The following is a 21887-nucleotide window of genomic DNA, read 5'->3' as shown; positions in this document are numbered from 1 at the left end:
CTAACGCACTGCTGAGAGGGAAATTCACATTGCCAAGTACATACAACAGAAAGGAAGAAAAGTCTCAAATCAATGATCTAAGGTCTCCCCTCCAGAACTTAGAAAAGAAGAGCAAATTAAACAGAAAGCAAGCAAAAGAAAGGAAAAAGAATCAGAAATCAGTTACACTGAAAATAGAAAAACAACAGAGGAAAACCAATGAAACTAAGAGCTGCTTCTTTGAAAAGATGAATGAAATCGACAAACTTCTAGCAAAATTAAGAAAGGCAGAAAACACAAATTATCAATATCAGGAATGAAACAGGGAATATCGGGACACACCCTGAAGACACCAAAAGGATATTAAGGGACTCCTATGAACAATTCTATACACATGAATCTGACACCTTGGAAGGAACGGATCACAAAACCACACTCTACCACAACTCACCCACTATGCAATGATATGAATAGCTGGGTAACTATTAAGGAAATTAAGTTTGTAATTTTAAAACTCCCAAAAAAGGAATCTCCAGGCCCAGATAGTTTCACAGAAGAATCCTACCAAAGATTTAAAGAATTAACACCAATTCTCTACAATCTCTTTCAGAAAACAGAAGAGGGAACACTTTCCAGTTCATTTCACAAAATAGTACCCTAATACCAAACCAAACAAAGACAGTACAAAAACTTACAGACCAATATCTTTCATGAACTTGATAAAGAACATCTACAAAAAACCCCACAGTTACAATGAAAAACTGAATGCTTCCCCCTCATCAGAAACAAAGCAGGTATGTCTTGCTCTCACCACTGTTATTCCAATGATGCTAGAAGTCCCAGCCAGCACCATAAGGCAGGAAAGAAATGAAGGAAAGAAAAGGCATACAGATTGGAAAAGAAGAAATAAAACTGCCCCTATGTGTATATGACGTGATTTTCTACGTAGAAAATCCCAAAGAATCTAGTAGGAATCCCAACTCCTAGAATAAATGAATGCAGCAAGGTCAAAGGATACAAGATAAACATACAAAATTAACTGTATTTTTATATGTTAACAATGAACATGTGGACAAGGAAATTAAAAATAAATACCATTTACATTGCTAAAAAAAAAAAGAAATAGGTGGAAACCTAACAAAACATACACAGGACTTGTATGCTGAAAACTATATAATGCTGGTGAAAGAAATTAAGAGAAAATATAAAGAAATGGGGAGAAGTACCCTGTCCTTAGGTTGGAAGACTTAATATAGTAGAGATATCAATTCTCCCTAAATTGATATACAGATTTAACCTAATTCCTATCAAAATCCCAGCAAAATTCTTTGCAGATATTGATAAGACTACTCTAAAATTTATAACGAAAGGCAGAGGAACTAGAATAGCCAAAAAAATTCTGAAAAATAAGAAGAAACTCTTGAAAAATTATTAAAGAATCAGTCTAGTCTATTTCAAGGCTTACTATACACTACAGGAATCAAGACTGTGTGTTAATAGAGAACCCAGAAAGAGATCCACACAAATACGCTCAAATGATTTTTTGGCAAAAGTGCAAAAACAATTTTGAAGATAGCCTTTTCAAGAAATGGTGCTGGAGCATCAATAAGCCAAAAGATGACCCTTGACCTAAGTCTCACATCTTATACAAAAGCCAACCCACAATGGGTCATGGATTTAAACGTAAAGCATAAGCTATAAAACTTCTTGAAAAAAATTAAGAGAAAACCTTTGGAATCTAGGCTTAGGCAAAGAGATCGTAGACTTGATACAAACAGTACAATCCATAGGAGAAAAAAGTATAAAATGGATTTTATCAAAATGAAAAACTTCTGCTCTGCAAGACTCTTTTTAAGAGGATGAAAAAAACTACAGACTGAGAGAAAACATTTGCAAAGCACCTATCAAGAAAGGACTACTATCTAGAAAAGAAACTCTAAAATAAACAGTAAAAAAGACAAAAAAAATTCCAATTAGGAAATGGGCAAAAAAAATGAAGAGACATTTCACTGAAGAGAATATGCAGATGGCAAATAAGCCCATGAAAAGATGTTTAACATCATTAGCCATTAGGGAAATGCAAATTAAAACCACAATATGTCACTACATTCCTATCAGAATGTCTAAATAAAAAATAGGAACACCAAATGCTGGTGAGGATATGGAGACACTGATCTCTCATATACATTGCTCATGGTAATGGACAATGGGGCAGAAACTCTGGGAAACATTTCAGCAATTTCTTATAAAACTAAACATCCAACTGCCATATGACCCACCAACTATACTCCTGGGCATTTATCCCACAGAATTGTTACGTTATATTATGTTACTGTACACTAACGTTTATAGCAGCTTTATTCTTAACAGCCCAACAGAAACAACCTAGATGTCCTTTAAATAAAGTATGGTACATCCATACCACGGAATACTACCCAAAAAACGAACAAATTACACGTAACAACCTGGATGAATCTCCAGAGAATTTTGCTGAGTGAAAAGAAGCCAATCCCAAAAGGTTACACACTGTGTGATTTCATTATGTAACAGTCTTGAAATGAGGAAATTATATAAATGAACAGACTGGCAGTTGTCAGGGGTTGAGGAAGCGGGGTGGGTGGGAATCGGGTGTGGCTACAAAAGGGCAACCTGAGGCATCCTCGCAGTCAAGGAAAGTTCTCTGTCTTCAAGGCTTCAACGTCAATGTCCTGGTTATGGTCCTGTATCATGGTTTTGCAAGATGTTATTACTAAAGAAAACTGGGGAAAGAGCACAGGGAATCTCTCTTATTTCTCACCAGTGGATGTGAATCTACGATTATCTCAAAATAAAGTCTAATTAGAAAATAAAGGTAGCCTTATTATTGCAAAATAATAGAGAAATAGACAAGAAATCAGACAAATGAAGTGCTCTTTTCAGCCCAAATTAAATTCTAAAGACTACTCTGAATCAAAGAGTTTATAAAACAGATTTTCCTCACCCACACAGGCACCCAAACACAGCAACTGCAACAAAGCAGTCCAGACAGAGAACGGAGACTTCTCTAAACACGTGACAGTGAAAGAGACCCGGGCTGACACGGGGAGAAGCAGCCCTTGTCCGGGCGCCATCAGAGAGGCCGGCTGAACGTGGGCCCAGCACCCAGCTTCGCTTGCTACCATCTCCACTCTGTTCCTGCTCTCACCTTCTAATTTAGGGGATCGCTTAGACCAGTAGTTCTCAAATCTTTTGCTCTCAGGCCTCCAATGAGCTTTTATTAACACGGATTACAACCATTGATATTTACAATATTGGAAATTAAAACAAACTTTTAAAAAGATAAGTATACACAGGGACATATTCCATGAGCCCTCAGAACAGTGAAGCCATTCCACAGTACGTGGCCTCTGGGAAACTCAACGTGCACTCCTAAGAATGAGAGCGAAGAGGGCAAGTAACAGGTTGGTGTTGTCATGAAAACAATCGTGACCACACTTTGAGAACCACTGGCTTACTATCAAATGAGATACTTATCAAAGTGACTCGAAAGGCCTCAAACACTGAGCAAACGACCGCCATGTATTCTTTCAGTCCACAAGGGTGCCAAGGCAAAAACAAGGCTCGCATCCTCACGGGGGACGACTGGCCACCGCACAGCCGGGGGACAGACAGGCTGCTGAGCCGCCAGGGAGCGAGGGTCCGGGCGCGCCGCCACCCCGTCCCCGCCCGCCGCGTCCCCGCCCGCACTCGTCCCCGCCCGCCGCGTCCCCGACCGCACACGTCCCCGCCCGCCGCGCACCCGCCCGCACTCGTCCCCGCCCGCCGCGTCCCCGCCCGCACTCGTCCCCGCCCGCCGCGTCCCCGCCCGCACTCGTCCCCGCCCGCCGCGTCCCCGCCCGCACACGTCCCCGCCCGCCGCGCGCCCGCCCGCACTCGTCCACGCCCGCCGCGTCCCCGCCCGCGCCCGGGATCGCCGCCGCCGCGTCCCCGCCCTCACGCGTCCCCGCCCTCACGCGTCCCCGCCCGGACACTCAGACCGTTAAACGCGGAGCCCTGCAACCGCGCTCCGGACTCCCCTGGGCAGAGCCAAGAAGCACTGCGGGGACTGCGGCGGCTCCCGCCCGGCGCCCCGGCGGGCCGCCGCCGCCGAACGGGGAGCCCCGCCGCCGCCCAGCCGGGGGCGGCCGGAGTCTGCGCTGAGAAAATACGCGGGGCGGCGGGACTCACCAGGTGCCGCGCCCCCTCGGCGGCCATGGTCCCGGGCGGGAGCGGACGCGGCCGGCGGAGGCCCCGAGCAGCGGTCCCTGCGGCCGACGCAGCCAGGGGGCCGGACCAGGCTCTCGGCGGGGGCTCGCGGCGGGGTAACGGGCGGGGCTGGCCTCCACGGGGCGGGGCCGGACCAGCGGCCTCGGGGACGCGGGGCGCGGGCCAGGGGGCGGGGACCCGCCGGGAGGGGCGCGCGCCATCCGCCGCGCCAAGTCGGGGCGCCCCCCTCGACGTCCGAGAGGACAAGTCAGTGCCGGGGGCGTGACTGAGGAGGTTTCAGGACTGACGCGAGGAAACAGCGCGACGACTCTTCCCCAGCCAGCCCACCGCGGCGGGGGTGCAGTGATTGCCGCCCGTGCGCGGACCGGAAGTGGGCGGGGGCCGGAGGGGGCGTGTCCGCCGGCGGCGGGCGGGAGCTGTGATTGCGGCCGGCGCGCGAACCGGAAGTGGGCGGGGCAGGCGGGGGCGTGTCCCCCGGGGCGCGGCTCAGCGGGGCAGTGGCTGTGCCGGCCCTCAGACGCGGTGGCGCGGAGCGTGAGCCCCCGCCTGCCGTCCCGTCGGTCGGAGCGGGCCCCGTGGAGCGGGCCGCGATGGGGTCGGGCTGAGCCGCCCGCCGCCCACAAGAGCGCGGCCGCGGATGGCGGGGCCGGCGGAGCTGGGCCCCGAGGCCGTGCTGCGCTTCCTGGCGGCGCGCGGGGGCCGTGTTCGGCACGCCGAGCTGGTGCAGCACTTCGCGGGCGCCCTGGGCGGCGAGCCCGAGCAGCGCGCCCGCGCCCGCGCCCGCTTCAAGGAGCTGGTCAACGCCGTGGCCACGGTGCGCGCTGACCCCGCCGACGGCTGCAAGTACGTGCACCTCAAGAGAAGGTTCTGCGAGGCGGCCGCGCCCCCGCCGGGCCCGCCGCCCGCGGAGCCCGAGCCACCGGAGGCGGCGCCTCCCGAAGCGCCCCCGGGGCCGGGCTGCGGGCCGCACGACGGGCATGGGGAGCTCGCGGCCGCCGCGCTCCGGCCGCCGAGCCCGGTCGGCGACAGCGGGAGCGGCGGGGCCCGGAGGAAGAACTCGCGGCGCGACGCGCAGCCCCCGCCCCGTGGGCCAGCCCCTGGCCCCGGCGAGGACCTGGAGCCCGCGCCCCACGGGGAGGAGGCGGACGGGGGCAGCCCGCCCGGGGGCATCGCCGCCCCGAGGTCCACCCGCCAGAACCTCCGGGACCTTGTGATGGGCAGCTCCCCCCAGCTGAAGAGGAGCGTCTGTCCTGGGGGCAGCAGCCCCGGGGGCTCTTCTGCTGGAGGGCGCTGCAAAAGCGGGGGCGACTCGGACAGCGCGTCCGTCGCTTCGTCGTCGGCCGAGGAGGAGAGCAGCGGCGGGGGCTCGGTGACGCTGGACCCTCTGGAGCACGCGTGGATGCTCTCCGCCTCGGACGGCAAGTGGGACGGCCTGGAAGGCTTGCTCACCTGTGAGCCTGGCCTGCTGGCCAAGCGAGATTTCATCACAGGCTTCACCTGCCTGCACTGGGCCGCCAAGCACGGCAGGCAGGAGCTCCTGGCCATGCTGGTCAACTTCGCCAACAAACACCAGCTGCCAGTGAATATCAATGCCAGGACAAGCGGAGGCTACACCGCCCTGCACCTGGCAGCCATGCACGGGCACGTGGAGGTGGTGAAGTTGCTGGTGGGGGCCTATGACGCGGACGTGGACATCAGGGACTACAGTGGGAAAAAGGCCTCTCAGTACCTGAGTCCGAGCATCGCGGAGGAGATCAAGAACCTGGTGGGAGCCCTGGACGAGGAGGACGGAGAGAGCGCGGCCGGCAGCGGGGGTGGGCGCTGGAGGCTTTCCAAGGTGCTCCCCTCACATCTCATCACCTACAAACTCTCCCACGTCCTGGAGGATGGAGGGGATCATCACCACCATCACCACTTGGCTGACGGATGGGCTGGAGGCAAAGCAAAGGAGCAAGGTCGCAAAGCCTCAGGCAGCTCCACTGGGCGGATAAAACCCCGACTCAACAAAATCCGTTTCCGAACCCAGATCATCCACACCACACCATGCTCTTTCCGAGATCCGGAGCAGCCGCTGGAGGAGGGGGAGGAGGAAGAGGAGGATCGGTCTCTTAAAGGCCACTCCTCTTCATTCAAGTTGAGACCGAAATCCAATGTATTTGGGTAAAAACAATTTCTTTTAGAAAATTCTAAGATTTATGTGGCTTTAGGAATACCATATTAGATGTAGGTGAGGAAGTGAGGCAGAAAAGACTTAGGATAAATTCTCCATCCTTTCTTGGGGGCTGGAATAGGTGATAGGAATTCCCCCCCAGTATCCTGGGTGAAGGGGATTTCCAAGTGCTTCATCAAACCTTGACCTGGGCCTCTTTTCCCCATGCCACCCCTCTGCCCTGGAGTCCCTGTTTCTAAGGACCAGAAATCTATCTACATTGGGGGTGCAGAACTGATGACTGAGGGTTCCTTTGAGTTAACCATTGCTGGATGCCACGTGAAGTAAGGAATATTGCACTTCTATGTGTGTTTTTAAAAGTGTTTACTCTTCCAAGAGCAACAAGAAATGCAAATTGTAATGAAACTGGTAGTATTTGTGAGTGTGAACAAACTATATACTGCCCTGTTTTTTTACTACAGTAATTGAATTTGCTTTTTAAGATACTACTGAAGGTTGAGTCAAAGTTGAAACACAAAATACTAGTTAGTGAATAATGTGAATAAAAATGGAAATCCTCTTGGCATCCTATTTGTATTGCAAGTAGTGTTCAACTATTTTTTTTTTAAAGCAATTTCAGCTTTAATCACTGAACTAAAGAAATAAGCAACATTCACCTTTGAGTTAGTCCGCAGTATGGTTTCCTCTTAACTATATTTCATCCCACTGCACTGAGTGTTGAGGTACTTTATTAACTACACAATTTTTATTTAAAATACTTTTCACACTCTCTGGTACTTTAAGTAAAATATTGCCTCTGGTTCTGATTCTCACTGGTTTTGCTATTCTAAAAGTCTAAATTTGCCAGAGTTTTTGTTCTGGGGATCATATAACCATTGGAATTATTTGACATGACCCTATTTGATGGTGCTTAGAGTTGAATTGCCTGCAGAAACTGTTTCTGGTTTAGACAGCAAAAATTGGCATAAATGTTAGCGTATGCTTCTGTGAAGTAATTATTAAATCAACTCAATGATTCTCAAGGTACGCTTTTTATTTTACTGATACGATCCATTCATAGTCTCTATGCTTTGTAGTAGTGTTTTGCAAATGTTTAAAATACAAAATCGTTTCAATTTTCCAGCGTTTCCTTGAATCTCTTAGAGACGTACAGTGAAGTTACTGACAAGCTGAATAGTAAATCTACTCTGTTAAGAATAGCACTTTATAAAAGGGAAAAGAGAAGAGATGGAACTATTTCTATATTTCAATGCTGCTGGCTATTACATTCCTTTGTTTATAAATGAAAAATACTTCTCATTAAAATTAGAGACTTGTGTGGTTTTTAATTTCTTTCAACTCTGTCAGAGTAAATGTCTTTATGGTGATTGTAAAACTTAATTCAACATATTAAATCGATTTGTAACAAGATGCAAAGCAACTTTTGTGGGAGACTCACCCCGACAAGTCCGTCTCCCGTAGTCTTTTTGGTCTTATAATTGCTGAAACGTAAGTACCTGCAACCTGTAGAGATTAAGGAGTGACTCACCAGCTTGCAGAGCGAGTGAACCAATATGTGAATTGCACAGGACTGCACTGTTCAGAGAGTTCTTAGATCTTTAATTTCTCAAGTTGTAGAAATTTGTAACGAGTTGGTCACACCTCTCTAGATAGCATCTGAATTTGTTTGAAGACTGATGAAAAGCACATACAATATATAAACTATTATCCATTTGTGTGCCTTCACTTTTGTTTTAGGATAATGGAAATGGACCACGTACATTTCAGAAGCACTTTTATCCATACATGTGGGTGAAAAAATCTAACTTTGTATAAATTAACAATAGGTTCCTCAAAGGTGAAGAACAGTCGTTCGTTCTGAATCATACATGTGACCTGTATCCAGTGCAGAATAACCTCCCATCGAGGAATCTTACGTTCCATTGACATGTAAAGCTGAAGTGAACTATAGAGCAGACACTTCAGAACCATCCATGTGTTCTCTTGGACGGTCAGTATTCTCAACTGTGTGTGTTGGTAACTGCACAAAATCTATAATTTGCTAGATCTTTAGAGATTGAGTCAATACTTCATTCAATTTGCCTTTCACACTAAACAGTTTAACTTTTTGGATAAAGTATACTTTAAATTTTCAAAAATCATTCCTGAGGGGAACTACTTCTGGCATTCGTTGTCGTGATGTGCTCGTGTGAAGTAAATGTAGCATTTTCAGCTACTTAACTCTACATTCCTCTTATTTTCAGTTTCCAAATTGAGATTATAAAAAGCAAATGATTTGTGTAATTTGATATTTGTGGCATTGTGTCTACCGTTAATGGGAATATAAATGTCAGTTACTTAGATGTTTGTTGATGGGAAGCTGATTAGAAAACCCAGGTATGTCCATGCGTTTCTTACAGGTACGCTTGAAACTAGTGAATGTTTGTCACAATTGTTTTCACTTTTATGGTGTATAAAATGGTATTTTGGAGTCCAAGATGCCTTGTCTCTTATTTCTAAAAATAAGTAAGTGAAAGTTTGGGAGTTTCAAATGTAAAATTTATAGTAAATTTTGTTTTATCAAAATAAAAGGTTCACACTAGATTTTTTCTCTGAATCGTCTAAACCTCTGTAGTCCTTTATACTTTTTTACCTGTATAGTGTTTTATAGTTCACACAATGCTTTTTGAAGTTTCAGTTTATTTGATCCCTTTCCTATCCCTCAAAGTTACTGGCCATATATCCCTAATTTACAGGTAAGGAAGTGAAGGTTGATGGCTATTCAGTGTCACAAAGTAAATGGCAGTTAGTTAGGTCTTAAGATTCATTGCTTTCCACAACATCTTTTCTGCACTTCGTATTGCCAAATTTTGGCAAAAGTGCTATGGTTTGGCACCAGTGATGGAGGAATCAACTTGGGAAGGTAGTACCTCCACCACACCTTTAAAAAAAAAACCCTCTGGCCCATGCACACGCCATCTACCGTAAACCTTCCCTACCCAGACCGGATCTTAAGAAAGGTATGGGAATGCCTTCTTCCATTTTCTTCAATATCCGTCAAGCATTGGACATTAATGAATTCATTTCCTCATCAAAGCTGCCTTTGATCTTTTAACAAAATTCACCTCTTCAGATGGCAGAGGAATGTGGGAATCCTTGTAATTGTCCGCCATTGCTCTCTCTTGGGAAGATCCTGTTATAATTGCTGCTAGGGTTTTTCCTTGCTGCTGTTGACTTATAACAACTTATAAAACAATTTTCAGTGCAACTGAAGGACTAGATAAGTCTAGTTTCTGTTTCAGGATGACATCTTTCCTTAGAAGTGTGCATCTTAAAAGGATTCATTGAGCAGCCCACTTAAAGATAACTTTGCAGTTTTTCCTAGTGAAAAATTATTTTTTTATTTTGCTAAATAAGTGGTATTTTTCTTGTAAGTTAATCCTGAATGTAAATACTCTGGGAATTTGCTGCAAACCATTGTTCCTTCAATGATGACTCAAATTTTCATGAAATAATTAATATTAGAGAGCTAGAAGATGACACTTTGTAAACTTGTTTTTCCAGATAGAGCAGTAGAGTTGGTTGCATCACTATCTGATTTTATCCTCTGAAGAACATTGCTTTCCTGTTACCATACCTTCTTCTTTATCTTCTCTATAAATGTCAGTTTCATCTCAGGAAGTGGCTTCCCCACTCAGTTAATTGCCTAGTTTTCCATGTTTATTGGTGAGGTATGTTTAACAAGGGCCCCTACTCTTGCACGATGCCTGGCATGTTGAAGGTACTCAATAAGTGTTTTTTGTTGTTTTAATGGGAAACGCTAATGAAATATTTTGTAATGCTGCATCATATGGATAATTTCAACAATATACATTCATGCCAAGTGAATGAAGGTATTTTTCATTCAACATGGCTCCTAACTGCCAGTCAGCTACTTCCTCTGCTGGCCAGCCAAAAGAACAATCTGTTCCAATCCTGGAGGTAAACTCGGCTTTATTAAGATTTTACTTTGCAGCAATTTAAGAGATTTTCGAGAGTAAATTTGATCATAAGAAAGTTTTGCCTTAGGAGTCGACTCAAGTATATAATCTCTAGTAGAATCCACTCTAACTGGCTTTAAATATTCTAAGTATCATCATGTATACAAATGACTACTTGTTCTGTGAAACCTCAAAGAGTAAAAGAACAGGAAGAGGTTTAGTTTAGCTCAGAGAACTTTTTCATAGTCATTTTAAACATGCCATGGACTGTCTCATAAGGTAGAATACTCAGCCTTTGGGAATAATTGGTCAGAGGTTACATGAGCACCCGAAAAGTTAGAATAGATCATTTTAAAGCACCCTTGTGACTCATTTTGTCTTGTGAAACATTGCTCTGGGCCATATCCATTCTGACCAAAGGTTTAGCCAAAACTGGCCTGACTTAGAATTAAGTAAGTTAACCAGTGAAGTAGCACTATATAAGTTCTTTTTAAACCCAGCTTTATGCTTTTCCCATCAAAGAGCTTGGAAATGCCTGTTAGAATACTCTTCTATGTCTCTAAGAAACTTTGAGTTTAATGGTCTAGAAATATAATTGAGCATCCTTGGGATTTGTCCAGAAGTTTCTGATATTGATAATGTGACCTTCTAGTTTTGTCTTGGTCCATTTGGGCTGCTATAGCAGAATATCATAGACCGAGTGGCTTATAAACAACAGAAATTTATTTCTCACAGTTATAGAGGCTGGGAAATCCAAGATCAAGTTACCGGCAGATTCAGTGTCTGGTGAGAGCCTGCTTCCTGGTTCATAGACAGTCTCTATTTGCCGTGTCCTCACATGGCAGAAGCAGCAAGGGAGCTCTCGGATCTCTTTTATAAAGGCACTAATCCCATTCATGAGAGCTTCTTCCTCATGACCTAATCACCTCCCAAAGGCGTCACCCCCTAATACCATCACGCTGGGGGTTAGGTTTCAACATATGAATTTTGGTGGGACACAAACATTCAATCCGTAACAAGTTTGCATTCAGAGGCAATTATTTGGTTGTAGGTAGCAGTTCAATGCCACGGCTGATGCTGACTCTGCACTACGGAGATTCTAAACTGGGCCAAAAGTTTTCTTTGGTCGTATGAGAACAGCTAATACTTCCAGAAAGCTTACTGTGTATGCCAGGCTAGGTTCTAAGCACTTATGAAAAGGAAGCTGTTTAGTTCTCCGAACTCCCTGCCCCATTCAATTCTAGAATCTCCATTTTATTGATGGGGAATTGAGGTGCAGAAACCGGCTGGCTGCCCAGGTTCACAAAGCTAGGTGGTGGCAGGGCCTGGCCTTGAATTCTGGCAGCACCGCTCTAGGGCTCGTGGTGATCACCAGCCTACGCCATTTCTCCGGGAATGTGAGATGCAGGCAACCGGCCAGAAGCTTACAAGCCACTATTGATGTGGAAATGATGTAGAAAATTCATGGTTCTTGTATAAGAGACCCAACAAAAACCACAAACAAGCACTATGATCCAGACAGATATTGACTTTAACACCCTAACATTACTGCACGGGAATAAGATTAGAGCCAGTTTTAAGGTGTTTGTTTTTTTCCTTCTCACCCAGGATAAAATTTCTTTGGGTTGGGAAAGAACATTTCCATAGGTCAGAATAGTAGAGTTGCTAAAATGTATAGGGTGTGGCTCTGTTTCTTTTTTTAGGCTCACTTTCCCTCTCCCTGCCTTGTCTGAGCACTTAGGCAGTAATGGAAGGGGTGGGTCCACGTCCGCAGAATCATGAGATTAAAGGTCGACCTGGAAGAAAACCACCAACACAGCATCCATTTTCCTTACCATAAATTTCTAAATTTGTAACCCACTAAATCTGACTTTTGGTAACTCATTTTGGAATAGACAGAAGCTTACCTTTGCTTTATCCAAGGGTGATATTTGAATGTTTTTAAGAACAGAATCTTTAAGAATATTTGCTTATTGTTTGCAAATTGCTCTTAAAAGAGTCGCTTGCTACAACTTTGATACCCAGTTAACTACACATGTACTTCAAATGAATAAAAGTGCCTTGCTTTAATTTATTAACTATTTTTATATAAAAAATGTAATGTATGCTCATGGGTTTAAACAAATGACAGTGTTGAAGCAGACAGGGTGAAAAGAACTACTCATCTCTCCCCATTTACATTCTGCAGCGTAACTCCAGACCGTTGTTCCTTCTATACTTTTGGATATTTTTGGATTATTCTATACTACTTTAATTCAGGCTGGCTTCTCTCCTGGGTTTAAAATAATTTATTCACTTTTTAGTAGGTTGAATGCAGATATTGAAGAAGGGAAACAAAGCTAGTGTTTAGATTCTCATCTTAAGCACATGGTAACTGTAAGGCTTCCGAGGGGAGAAGAGGACTTGTTACAGTTTGGGTTCCCTGGGAGCTCCACCTAGGTTCCGGCTTCGTCTCAGTGCATCCACTGCCAGTCAGTCCAGAATTATTCACAGAATCAGTTACCTTTATTATTCCAGCCAACATTATAGACCATGATATATGCTTTCAACCCACCTTGCCCATTCCATAAGCATTATTTCTCTCTCTCAGACTGTTCCCTGAGGTTTTCATTGGAAGCCATCTCTAGCTGTCTGGGGAATGTTATTTGAGGTCTCTGCTCTTCTTTTCCTTCCCTTATGGGAGGATAATGAGTACCATGCAGTCCAGATGTTTGTGTTTCTGATGCTGATTGCTGCAGATCCTCTCTCCTTGGGTCCTTCCATACATCTCTCACTGTCTCTTGGTTATACACAGAAAATCCATTTATTCAGATTTGGGCTACATCGAACTTAACCTCTTAACTAATTATGAGGAGAGATTTTGGTAAGCAAATGAACAGAATAAAGGAATATTTAAGGGACACGTTGCCCGGTAAAGACCTTAAACCACTGCCATGTGCCTTTTGTTCCAGGGTAATGCTACCATCACTGCGGGATATTGAAGAGAGAATTCCTGAACTGAGTGGAAAGGCAGGCAGGATAAACTTTGAGGTCATTTTAACTAGAAAATTATATAATATAGATGCTTATGATCATGCCCCAGAAGCCCAGCTGCAGGTCAGGCTCAGCATTCTTTAACACTGGGACCTATGTTGAAGCAGAAATTTGTCAGCCTAGTTTGAGTTTACTAAATAGAAATGGATTGCACTTGTAACATCTTGTAATTCAGAGTTTTCATCAATTCCTGTTGATCTCACCCCCAATCAGTCCTCATTAGAGTATTTAAAAATATTTACTTAGATAAAATTGACTCATGCAAAACATAGATCCTTTATTTTCTCGTTGAAAATGACCATTATTTCTTATCACTGGAAAATTGATCTGTCATTTTTGTGCCATTTACACTTAGGCAGGCTACGTATCTTGAGTTTCAATAGTTCGTCTATATACTAGAGATGATATATCCTGTACAGCCCATCACACATAGTTGTTTTAAGATTTAAATGATATGAAAATGTTTTAAAATACTACAAAGTACTAAACAAATGACATGTAGAATTAAAGAGATTCACTATCAAAGTTCCTTTTCCGTCTTCTCTCACCAAATCAGGCTATTTCCTTTTCAAAGATCATGATTATACACCCAGAGCTCCCCTGGAGAAGATTAAAAGTATGCAGATTTCAAAAAGAAATTGATAAATCAGAACAGAAGCTTTAAAATGCCTTTCAGGAACTGATAGATCATACATTCCAAATATTGGAATGGATGTGGAATATCTGAATAACTAAGTAAGCTACTTAATCAGTATATTTATAAATGAACCCTGTACTTAACAAATTGTTAAAATATATCTTTTCCACTATTCATAGAAAATTTTACAAACATTAACCATTTACAGGTCACAAAGGAAGTCTCAACAAATTTTAAAGAATCAATATCATACAAACCAATTCACTTACCACAGTGCAATTAAATTAGATCAACAATAATAGTTTTTGTTTTTTAATAAGTTCTTTGGAACCCTAAAATTGTGCTCCTAAAATTCTAATGAGTTAAAAAAATTCACATCTGAAGGGACAACATACTGGGTCGAGAAGCGAATTACACTCAAATTACTCTTTATATATGAAGATTTGCATGATGCATTTAAAGTGCTATTTGAGCCAAATTTATATCCTTAATGAAATTCATTTTAAAAACTGAAAATAATTAGGTTAATCACTCAAATCAAACTGCAAAAAAAAATAGTAAACAATGATGGTGGTAAAAAATTATGCTAAAACAGTACAGCAACTGTATACTAACAACTTGAAAACTAATATTAAATAGATAGTGTTTTAGAAAAAAAAGACTTAAATAGAAAGTCTTTAAAAACCAAATAACCATTTAAGAAATTGAATTGTTATTTAGAAGTCATTCTTTCTCCCCAACACTGTACTCTCTTAAAACAAACAAAACACACCACGAAGAAATACTTCCTATCATATACTGTCTCAGAGAATATAAAAAGAAACACTCTATGAGTTTAATGTAATCTTGGTATCAAAATCAGACTGATTGAGTACAAGAAAAGGAAATTATAGACTGATCTCACTTATTAACTTAGATTTAAAATTCCTTAATAATAGTATATCAAATTCGGCAAATTCTGGTAAAGTACTCCCCCAAGCAATGGAAGGTTGGCTCAAAATCAGAAAATCTGTTTAACATAACATACCACATTCAGGTATGGAGAGAAACTGTAAAATAATCTAAACAATTGTAAATTCTTACAATACTAAGTGTTGGTGAAAATATGGAGCAAAGGGAACTCGCGTGCGCAGAATCTGTGTAAATTAGAACCCCTATGGAGCGGAAAATAGAAATGAATTTTCATTACATTGGAAAATGTAATGAAGTTAAAGATATGTATATCCTTTAACCCAACAACTCCACTTCTCCATACATTTCCTGCTCGAAAGGTGGACTTCGGACCAATAACGTCAGCATCACTTCAGAGCTCATTAGAAATCCAGAGTCTCAGGCTCCTCCTGAGACCTGCTGAATCAGAATTTGTGTTTTAACAAGGTCCAGGAACTGGAAGCACTGGCCCTAGAGACCTCAGGCACAGGCTCAAGCATGCTTGTTACAGGCTTGTTTCTAATAAAACAAAAAAGGGAACAACCCAAATTTCCAGCATAAGGACAACAGATAAATAAATTGTACTACAGTACAATGACATATCACAGAGCAGCTAAAATTAAATAAAATAAAATCATGTATACCAACATGGATTAAATTCAAAATCATAGTGCTAAGTGAAAAAACAGCAAATTACAGACTGAAATGTAGAGTATGATACACTTTATTTAATGTTTGAAAATAAAACAATATTCTCTTTCATTTGAGGATACAAACATATGTAGTAATAGTATAAAAAAGCATAGGAGTGATATACACCAAATTTAATATGGTCATTACCTCTGGGGGAAAGGAGAATGAAGTGGAGAAGCTTAACTATATCTGTGGTGTTTTGTTTCTTTTAAAAAAAATCAAAATGAAACATAGCAGGATGTTTAAATACAATAAAGCTGGGTGGTGGTGTACATTTGTTTATTGTATTTTTCTGTGTATTTGAAATACTGCACACAAAGAAGAACAAAGATAGGCACAGTCTGATCTTCTGTGTCATGGCTTTTCCATTCTTCCTTGTTTTGCTGTTTGTCTGAACTCATTCAGAATAAAATCTGGAGGATAAAGTAGGAATGTCCTGAGAAGGCTGGCTTTCAGCTGTCAACAGAGTGGGCAGAATTAAGCTAAGGAGGCACAGTCAGGAACATCAGTTAGGGGAAAGTGAGGCTGATGTGCAGACTGGTGACACAACTTCCCTCCTACCGCCTGTCCGTGCCTCACTGTGGAAACTGGCCCACTTCTCAGACTCACAGCTCTGCCTCTCAGACTCTCAAATCTGAGAAGTTTGGTTTAGACTGGCTTACACCAAACGGCTGCCTTGCAGATTAGGAAGGTCAAAGTGAGGTGCAGCTGTTCTGCCTCTGTTATGCCAGCAGACGAGCTGGCGATGGAGGTGTTTCCTGGGACTGGGGCCCTGGTTTGCTCCTTAGCCTTGTGGATGTCTAGAACAGTGTGCAGGCTTCTGATTGGCTGGTGTGGACTGGGGTGGGGCAATGTGGGCCTACATCCATAGTTGAGGGAGTGATTTGAAAAAAAAATTTTTATGGAAGTATATAAAATACATACAGAAAGCACACACATTCTTTGCATATAACAATGGCTTTTCATAAACTGAACACAGCTGTGTAACCAGCACCCAGAACAAGACACAAAACCTTACCTTCACCCTGGAAATCCCTCTCATGCCCCTTCCAGTCACCACCCGCCTCACAAGGGTGCCACTGTCCTGACTTCTAAGTCCATAGACTAATTTTGGCTGTTTTTGTACTTTATATAAAACGAATCATGTAGTACTTTCTCCTTTTTTTGCTCAACAATCTTCGTAAGATTCAGCTATATTGTTGCTTACAGATGTTTATTCTCATTGCTATACAGTTGTGTGGCTATAACGTGATTTATCTCTTGTACTGTTGATGGTCAGTTGAGCTGTTTCATTTGGGCCACTGTTAATAGCAGTGCTATGCCCACTCTACTGAAAGGCTTTTCGTGGATATACATCGGTATTTCTGGGCGGCAGGGTGTGCGTGTGTTTAACTTTGATACAGCGAGGGCAGTGACTTCCTGCTTCTCCATCTTCCAAATAGTAACAGAGGGGGCAGCTCCAGTGGCCCTCTTCCGTGGTGGTGTTCTGGGACGGTCCCAAAAGCTCAGCCTATAGCCTGCCTCTCTGATGCTTGCAAAGATGTTCCAGACACCTAGGGCCCTGCAGTAAACCCCCTTCTCTTGGTTTCTGTTACAAGTGACTGATCACTAACCATTACGGCAGGTCTCCCCTGTTGTTCCCGATATGGTCACATTCAGTCTACTAGTGTAAGCCTCCCTCATTTGTAGCCTCACACTTTCTAGGTGGATGCATTGTTCTGCTAAACTCATCCTTTTTCCCCAAAGCTGTCTGCTTGGTTTAGGTCTTTTTCAGTCTATCCACATTTTGTTTCAACGCATGTCACCAATTTGATTACATGCTGTCTTTTCAAAGCAGCACATCTCAGGTAGTACATTTTTTTGTTGTTTTGCAGGTAAGGATTCGCCCTGAGCTAACATCTGTTGCCAGTCTTCCTCTTTTTATTTTCCTCCCCAAAGCCCTGGTGCTTGAATGTATATCCTAGTTGTAAGTCATTCTATTTTTCTATGTGAGCTACCACCACAGCATAGCTACTAACAGACGAGTGGTGTGGTTCTGCGCTTGGGAACCAAACCCAGGCCGCCGAAGTGGGGAGAGCCCCAAACTTTAACCACTCGGCTATCAGTGCTGGCTCTCAGGTAGTACATTTAATCTACTTTTAAACGGTAGATTTTTTTTTTTTTGAGGAAGATCAGCCCTGAGCTAACATCTGCTGCCAGTCCTCCTCTTTTTGCTGAGGAAGACTGGCCCTGAGCTAACATCTGTGCCCATCTTCCCCTACTTTATATGTGGGACACCTACCGCAGCATGGCTTGCCAAGCGGTGCTGTGTCCGCACCTGGGATCCGAACCGGCAAACCCTGGGCCACCAAAGTGGAACATGGGAACTTAACCACTGCGCCACCAGGCCAGCCCCAGTAGATTTTTTTTTTAAGCTTACAAAAATACTTAAGCGAGTTCTGTTTATTATTCCTTTCTTTCTCGAGGAAGCTAATGTTCTTGGCAAGCAAGTCAGCAATCATTTAATTATAAGTGTCTGACTAAATATAAAATACTACTGAATAGCCACCAGGAAGTACAAACAGTACTTGGCCTTAAAGGTTTTTTTTTTAAAATAAATTATACTGATTTTCATTTTTCCGGGACTTATTTCCATAAGCTTGAAAAATGATAAATTTCTACCTTAATATAAACACTAGCTTTACAAGTATTTACTAAATTGAGAATTTATTTTCAAATTTCAATACTAGTCTGTACTAATTTGAATGGTAAACATGAAAATATGTGTATGAGTATGTGTGTGTATATATATATACACACATATATACAGTGCAGTTTGCTGATCTTTATTTATTAAAAAGTAACTCTAGAGATTGCAGAAGGGGAGCAGCCATGTGCTTCCTCTGTAGAGATAACAATGATCCAGATGTCCCAGGCTCTGTCCTCAAGGGACGCTCAGTCAGGAGTAAAACAGAACATGCCCACAAATAGCTGCAGAGCGGGAAGGAATGGGAAAAATCTATGTGGGCTACACAGACAAGGTGATACTAAGGTTTGGGAGACAAGATAATTTCCAGCTGGAGGATCAGGAAGACTTGTGGAGATAACAGTGAAGGATATACAAGGATAGAAAGTTTCCAAGATTAAAAACTTGGAAAACATATATTGAAAATATATCTAGTTATTTGAAGCTTCAACAGACAGAACGCCATGTTGTGTGAACTGGCAGTTGACTTGTGGCAGCTGTAGGATTGCAGATGTCATCTTGTCCTGCTCGTGATACCGGCCCTGATATCAGTTCCCTGACATTAGACCCAGCACATATGGGGTTAAAACAAAAGCACTCATCCCCTTTCCCTGCTTACTCCTTGGCTTCCTGGCACCAGAATCCACCACCCACCACAGAGGCAGACAACTAAGGACATCCACCTGTGGATTCCCTTATCTTGCCATCCTCCTCTCTGAAGGTGGCCTCACAAGGCCAAATGCAGGCTGGTGGGAAAGCTCCAACCAGCAAGGCCACAGGCTCCCCCTCCCTACAAGCAGCCTCATTCCTTGCAAACTTTAAAACACCTCGCCTCCCATTGTTTGGGAAGACAAGATGAATTTGAGGGCTCACTCTTATCTCCCAGCTGATGTCACCTGAAACAAAAGTGCTTTCCTGGCCATAAGTCTGGCATTCCAGTTTTCATTTGGCCCCTCTCGTGTGGCACATAGGGAACCTATGTTTGCAGCTGGTAGCAATCTGGGGAGCCAGCCAGGAGGCTCTTGCTCATGGCTCCGCAGCCCCGGGAAGACTGGGATTCCCTGGGAAGTGGCCCAGCAACCACCTGGGTGATTTGCCCTAGGACCTGTTCCCAGCACTTCCCGTCTGGCCCAGCACTGCTGACCCTCGGTGTGTTTCCTTATGGCAAGGAAACAGGCTCTAGATTTGTGTGTCTGTTTTTGCTTCTGGTAAGTCGATGGACTCAATCTGGAATAGGGTAAGTTGCCTCGGAGACAGCTGTGAACTTCCTTCCCCTCCTCTGGGGAGCTTTCTGTTCGTAGAGGGGCCATCTGGGGTCCTTTCCGTCCCCGGAGGGACCATCGGAGCGCACATTCGGAGTGGGAACAGTTGTAGGACTTTCTACCCTAAATCTGGGCACCAGTTCACTGGTGTCTGGCTTTTCTCTGTCTGAATCTATGTGTCTGTCTGCCTCTGTGTATTGGAAAGGGAAACATGCTGTCTGTCCCCAAGCGGAGCCCACTGGGGCTAATTCTGAGTAGGTGGTCTAATAATAGCCATAAGCCAATGTCTCAAAAGGGATGATTTTCTTCTGTAACACAGCATGGCCACAGTATTCTTTAAACTCCATACAGAACATGGCTAAACAATGGATCCTTAAGTTGGAAAATTTTGAGAGAGATAAACAGCTGTTTTATGGGTACCTATGAAAAGACCAAATTAAAGGTAAAATACAATGACGAGTCTTAAAAACTTGATCAGGGGCTGGCCCCGTGGCCAAGTGGTTAAGTTCGCGCGCTCCGCTGCAGGCGGCCCAGTGTTTCGTCGGTTCGAATCCTGGGCGCGGACATGGCACTGCTCGTCAGACCATGCTGAGGCAGCGTCCCACATGCCACAACTAGAGGAACCCACAACGAAGAATACACAACTATGTACCGGGGGGGCTTTGGGGAGAAAAAGGAAAAAATAAAATCTTAAAAAAAAAAACAAAAAACAAAAAACTTGATCAAACTTGGGGTCTCAGCTTCTTTTCATGGTCTTACAGATGCTACCAAAAACATAAAGTTGACAAAAGAATAAAGGGAAGCTGAGAAAAAATAAAGGGACTCTTTTCAACAAGGTGGAAATTTTTTTTTTTTTTAAAGATTTTATTTTTTCCTTTTTCTCCCCAAAGCCCCCCCGGTACATAGTTGTGTATTCTTCGTTGTGGGTTCCTCTAGTTGTGGCATGTGGGACGCTGCCTCAGCGTGGTCCGACGAGCAGTGCCATGTCCGCGCCCAGGATTCGAACCGACGAAACACTGGGCCGCCTGCAGCGGAGCGCGCGAACTTAACCACTCGGTCACGGGGCCAGCCCCAACAAGGTGGAAATTTTTAAAGGAGTTTTTAAGAATAATAAAAAGAACAAGCTAAATAAGACAACTATTTTAAAAAAAGAGAGAGAAATCAAAAAGGAAAGAATCACAAGACTTGTCCCAACAGGGTGGAAATCTTTAGCTAATTATTAAAAGGAAAGTGGGATACATAGAACAGACATGAATAAAGTTAAAACAGAGGTTTTATAAAACACCGCCTGAGGGTGGGTGGGCTAAAGGGAACCCCTATTGGCCCCCCAACATTAAAGGACCTCAGACAGGCCTGTTCTTTTCACCCCAGTTTGAAAAACATTAAAAAGCCAGAAGGCAGAAATCACAGTGAGAAACCTGACCAGCAATTGTTTGGGGCAACAGTTAGGCTGTTCAGGTTAATGAGACTATAAAGATTAACGTGTTTAAGCTAACATCAAATAAAGAGGTTATGTCAACTTTGTCTAAATGTTTTTTTGGAAATAGATGTTACATCTGGCTAGAAACGCTTCCCCTACACAACACTGGAATACTGAAACTTGTTAATGGAATCCTAATATAAATTATAATTAGAAGTATAAGAGTTGATAAAATTAAGATAAAGTTTGCATAAATTAATATATTTAAATGGGCTCTATGTAAAATGGTTGTATCTCTTTTGCCTGATTGCATTATAGATAATGTTATGGGGATAAACATTACGTGATGCTGGGGAACGTTTCCCCTGCCTGATGTTGTAAGAGCATATAAATCCCCTTGGGAGGCTGTGTTAATTAAATGTGCTAAAGGAGAGCTCACTTTAAAATGGGCAAAATGGGGCAATTTCAGTTTACCCAAACTGGTGTATTTACATATGCAATTCGAAAAAGACAGCTACAAAGTTAACCAAAGGGAAGCCTATTTTAATCTTTTGAGGCTTCGAAATGAAATCAGGAATACTTTACTGCCTCTTTAAAAGAAAATAATTAATTAAACATGCCAGCAGCTAAAGCCAAATCTGCTGTTCCTCTCTTCTCTCTTGCTGAGCTTCCCCACTTCTACCCCCCCGAAATTCCTGATCTAAAATTAAGCAAGTGAAAATAAGGAAACTTTTGAGATAATTTGGAATTGTAATGGCCATTCTAGGGAGCTTCTGGTTCAGATAAGTCCACCTCAGGGGTCACCCTGAAAAGAAAGGATTCAAAACCTCTCAT

The 21887-nt window shown here is 43.4% G+C and overlaps 2 protein-coding genes across 5 annotated transcripts in view; one reads left to right on the top strand and one right to left on the bottom strand.

The window, feature by feature from the left end:
* The window catches only part of SEPTIN10 (septin 10), a 67364-nt gene extending 62829 nt beyond the window's left edge, over nucleotides 1-4535 (bottom strand). Inside the window, exon 1 of one of the 4 annotated variants that reach the window (XM_070511470.1) lies at nucleotides 4186-4535. In XM_070511470.1, coding sequence (XP_070367571.1) covers nucleotides 4186-4424 — 239 coding nt within the window. In that variant the 5' untranslated portion in view covers nucleotides 4425-4535. Of the gene's footprint in view, nucleotides 1-3995; nucleotides 4146-4185 lie in introns of those variants that run through there. The other 3 variants (XM_070511468.1, XM_070511473.1, XM_070511469.1) reach the window with 3 other exon arrangements.
* A 190-nt stretch (nucleotides 4536-4725) lies between these two features.
* Nucleotides 4726-8977, top strand: SOWAHC (sosondowah ankyrin repeat domain family member C). Its single transcript, XM_014829956.3, has one exon. The coding sequence runs from the start codon at nucleotides 4862-4864 to the stop codon at nucleotides 6386-6388; it is 1527 nt and encodes a 508-aa protein (XP_014685442.2). The 5' UTR covers nucleotides 4726-4861; the 3' UTR covers nucleotides 6389-8977.
* The last annotated feature ends 12910 nt before the right edge of the window (nucleotides 8978-21887 follow it).

The sequence above is a fragment of the Equus asinus genome, chromosome 6 (assembly GCF_041296235.1).
Source record: "Equus asinus isolate D_3611 breed Donkey chromosome 6, EquAss-T2T_v2, whole genome shotgun sequence".
NCBI lineage: Eukaryota > Metazoa > Chordata > Mammalia > Perissodactyla > Equidae > Equus > Equus asinus.
This window is presented reverse-complemented; position numbering and strand designations above follow the sequence as displayed.

Coding starts and splice junctions, on each gene's coding strand:
- SOWAHC (XM_014829956.3), top strand. CDS start 4,862: ATGGCGGGGCCGGCGGAGCTGGGCCCCGAGGCCGTGCTGCGCTTCCTG.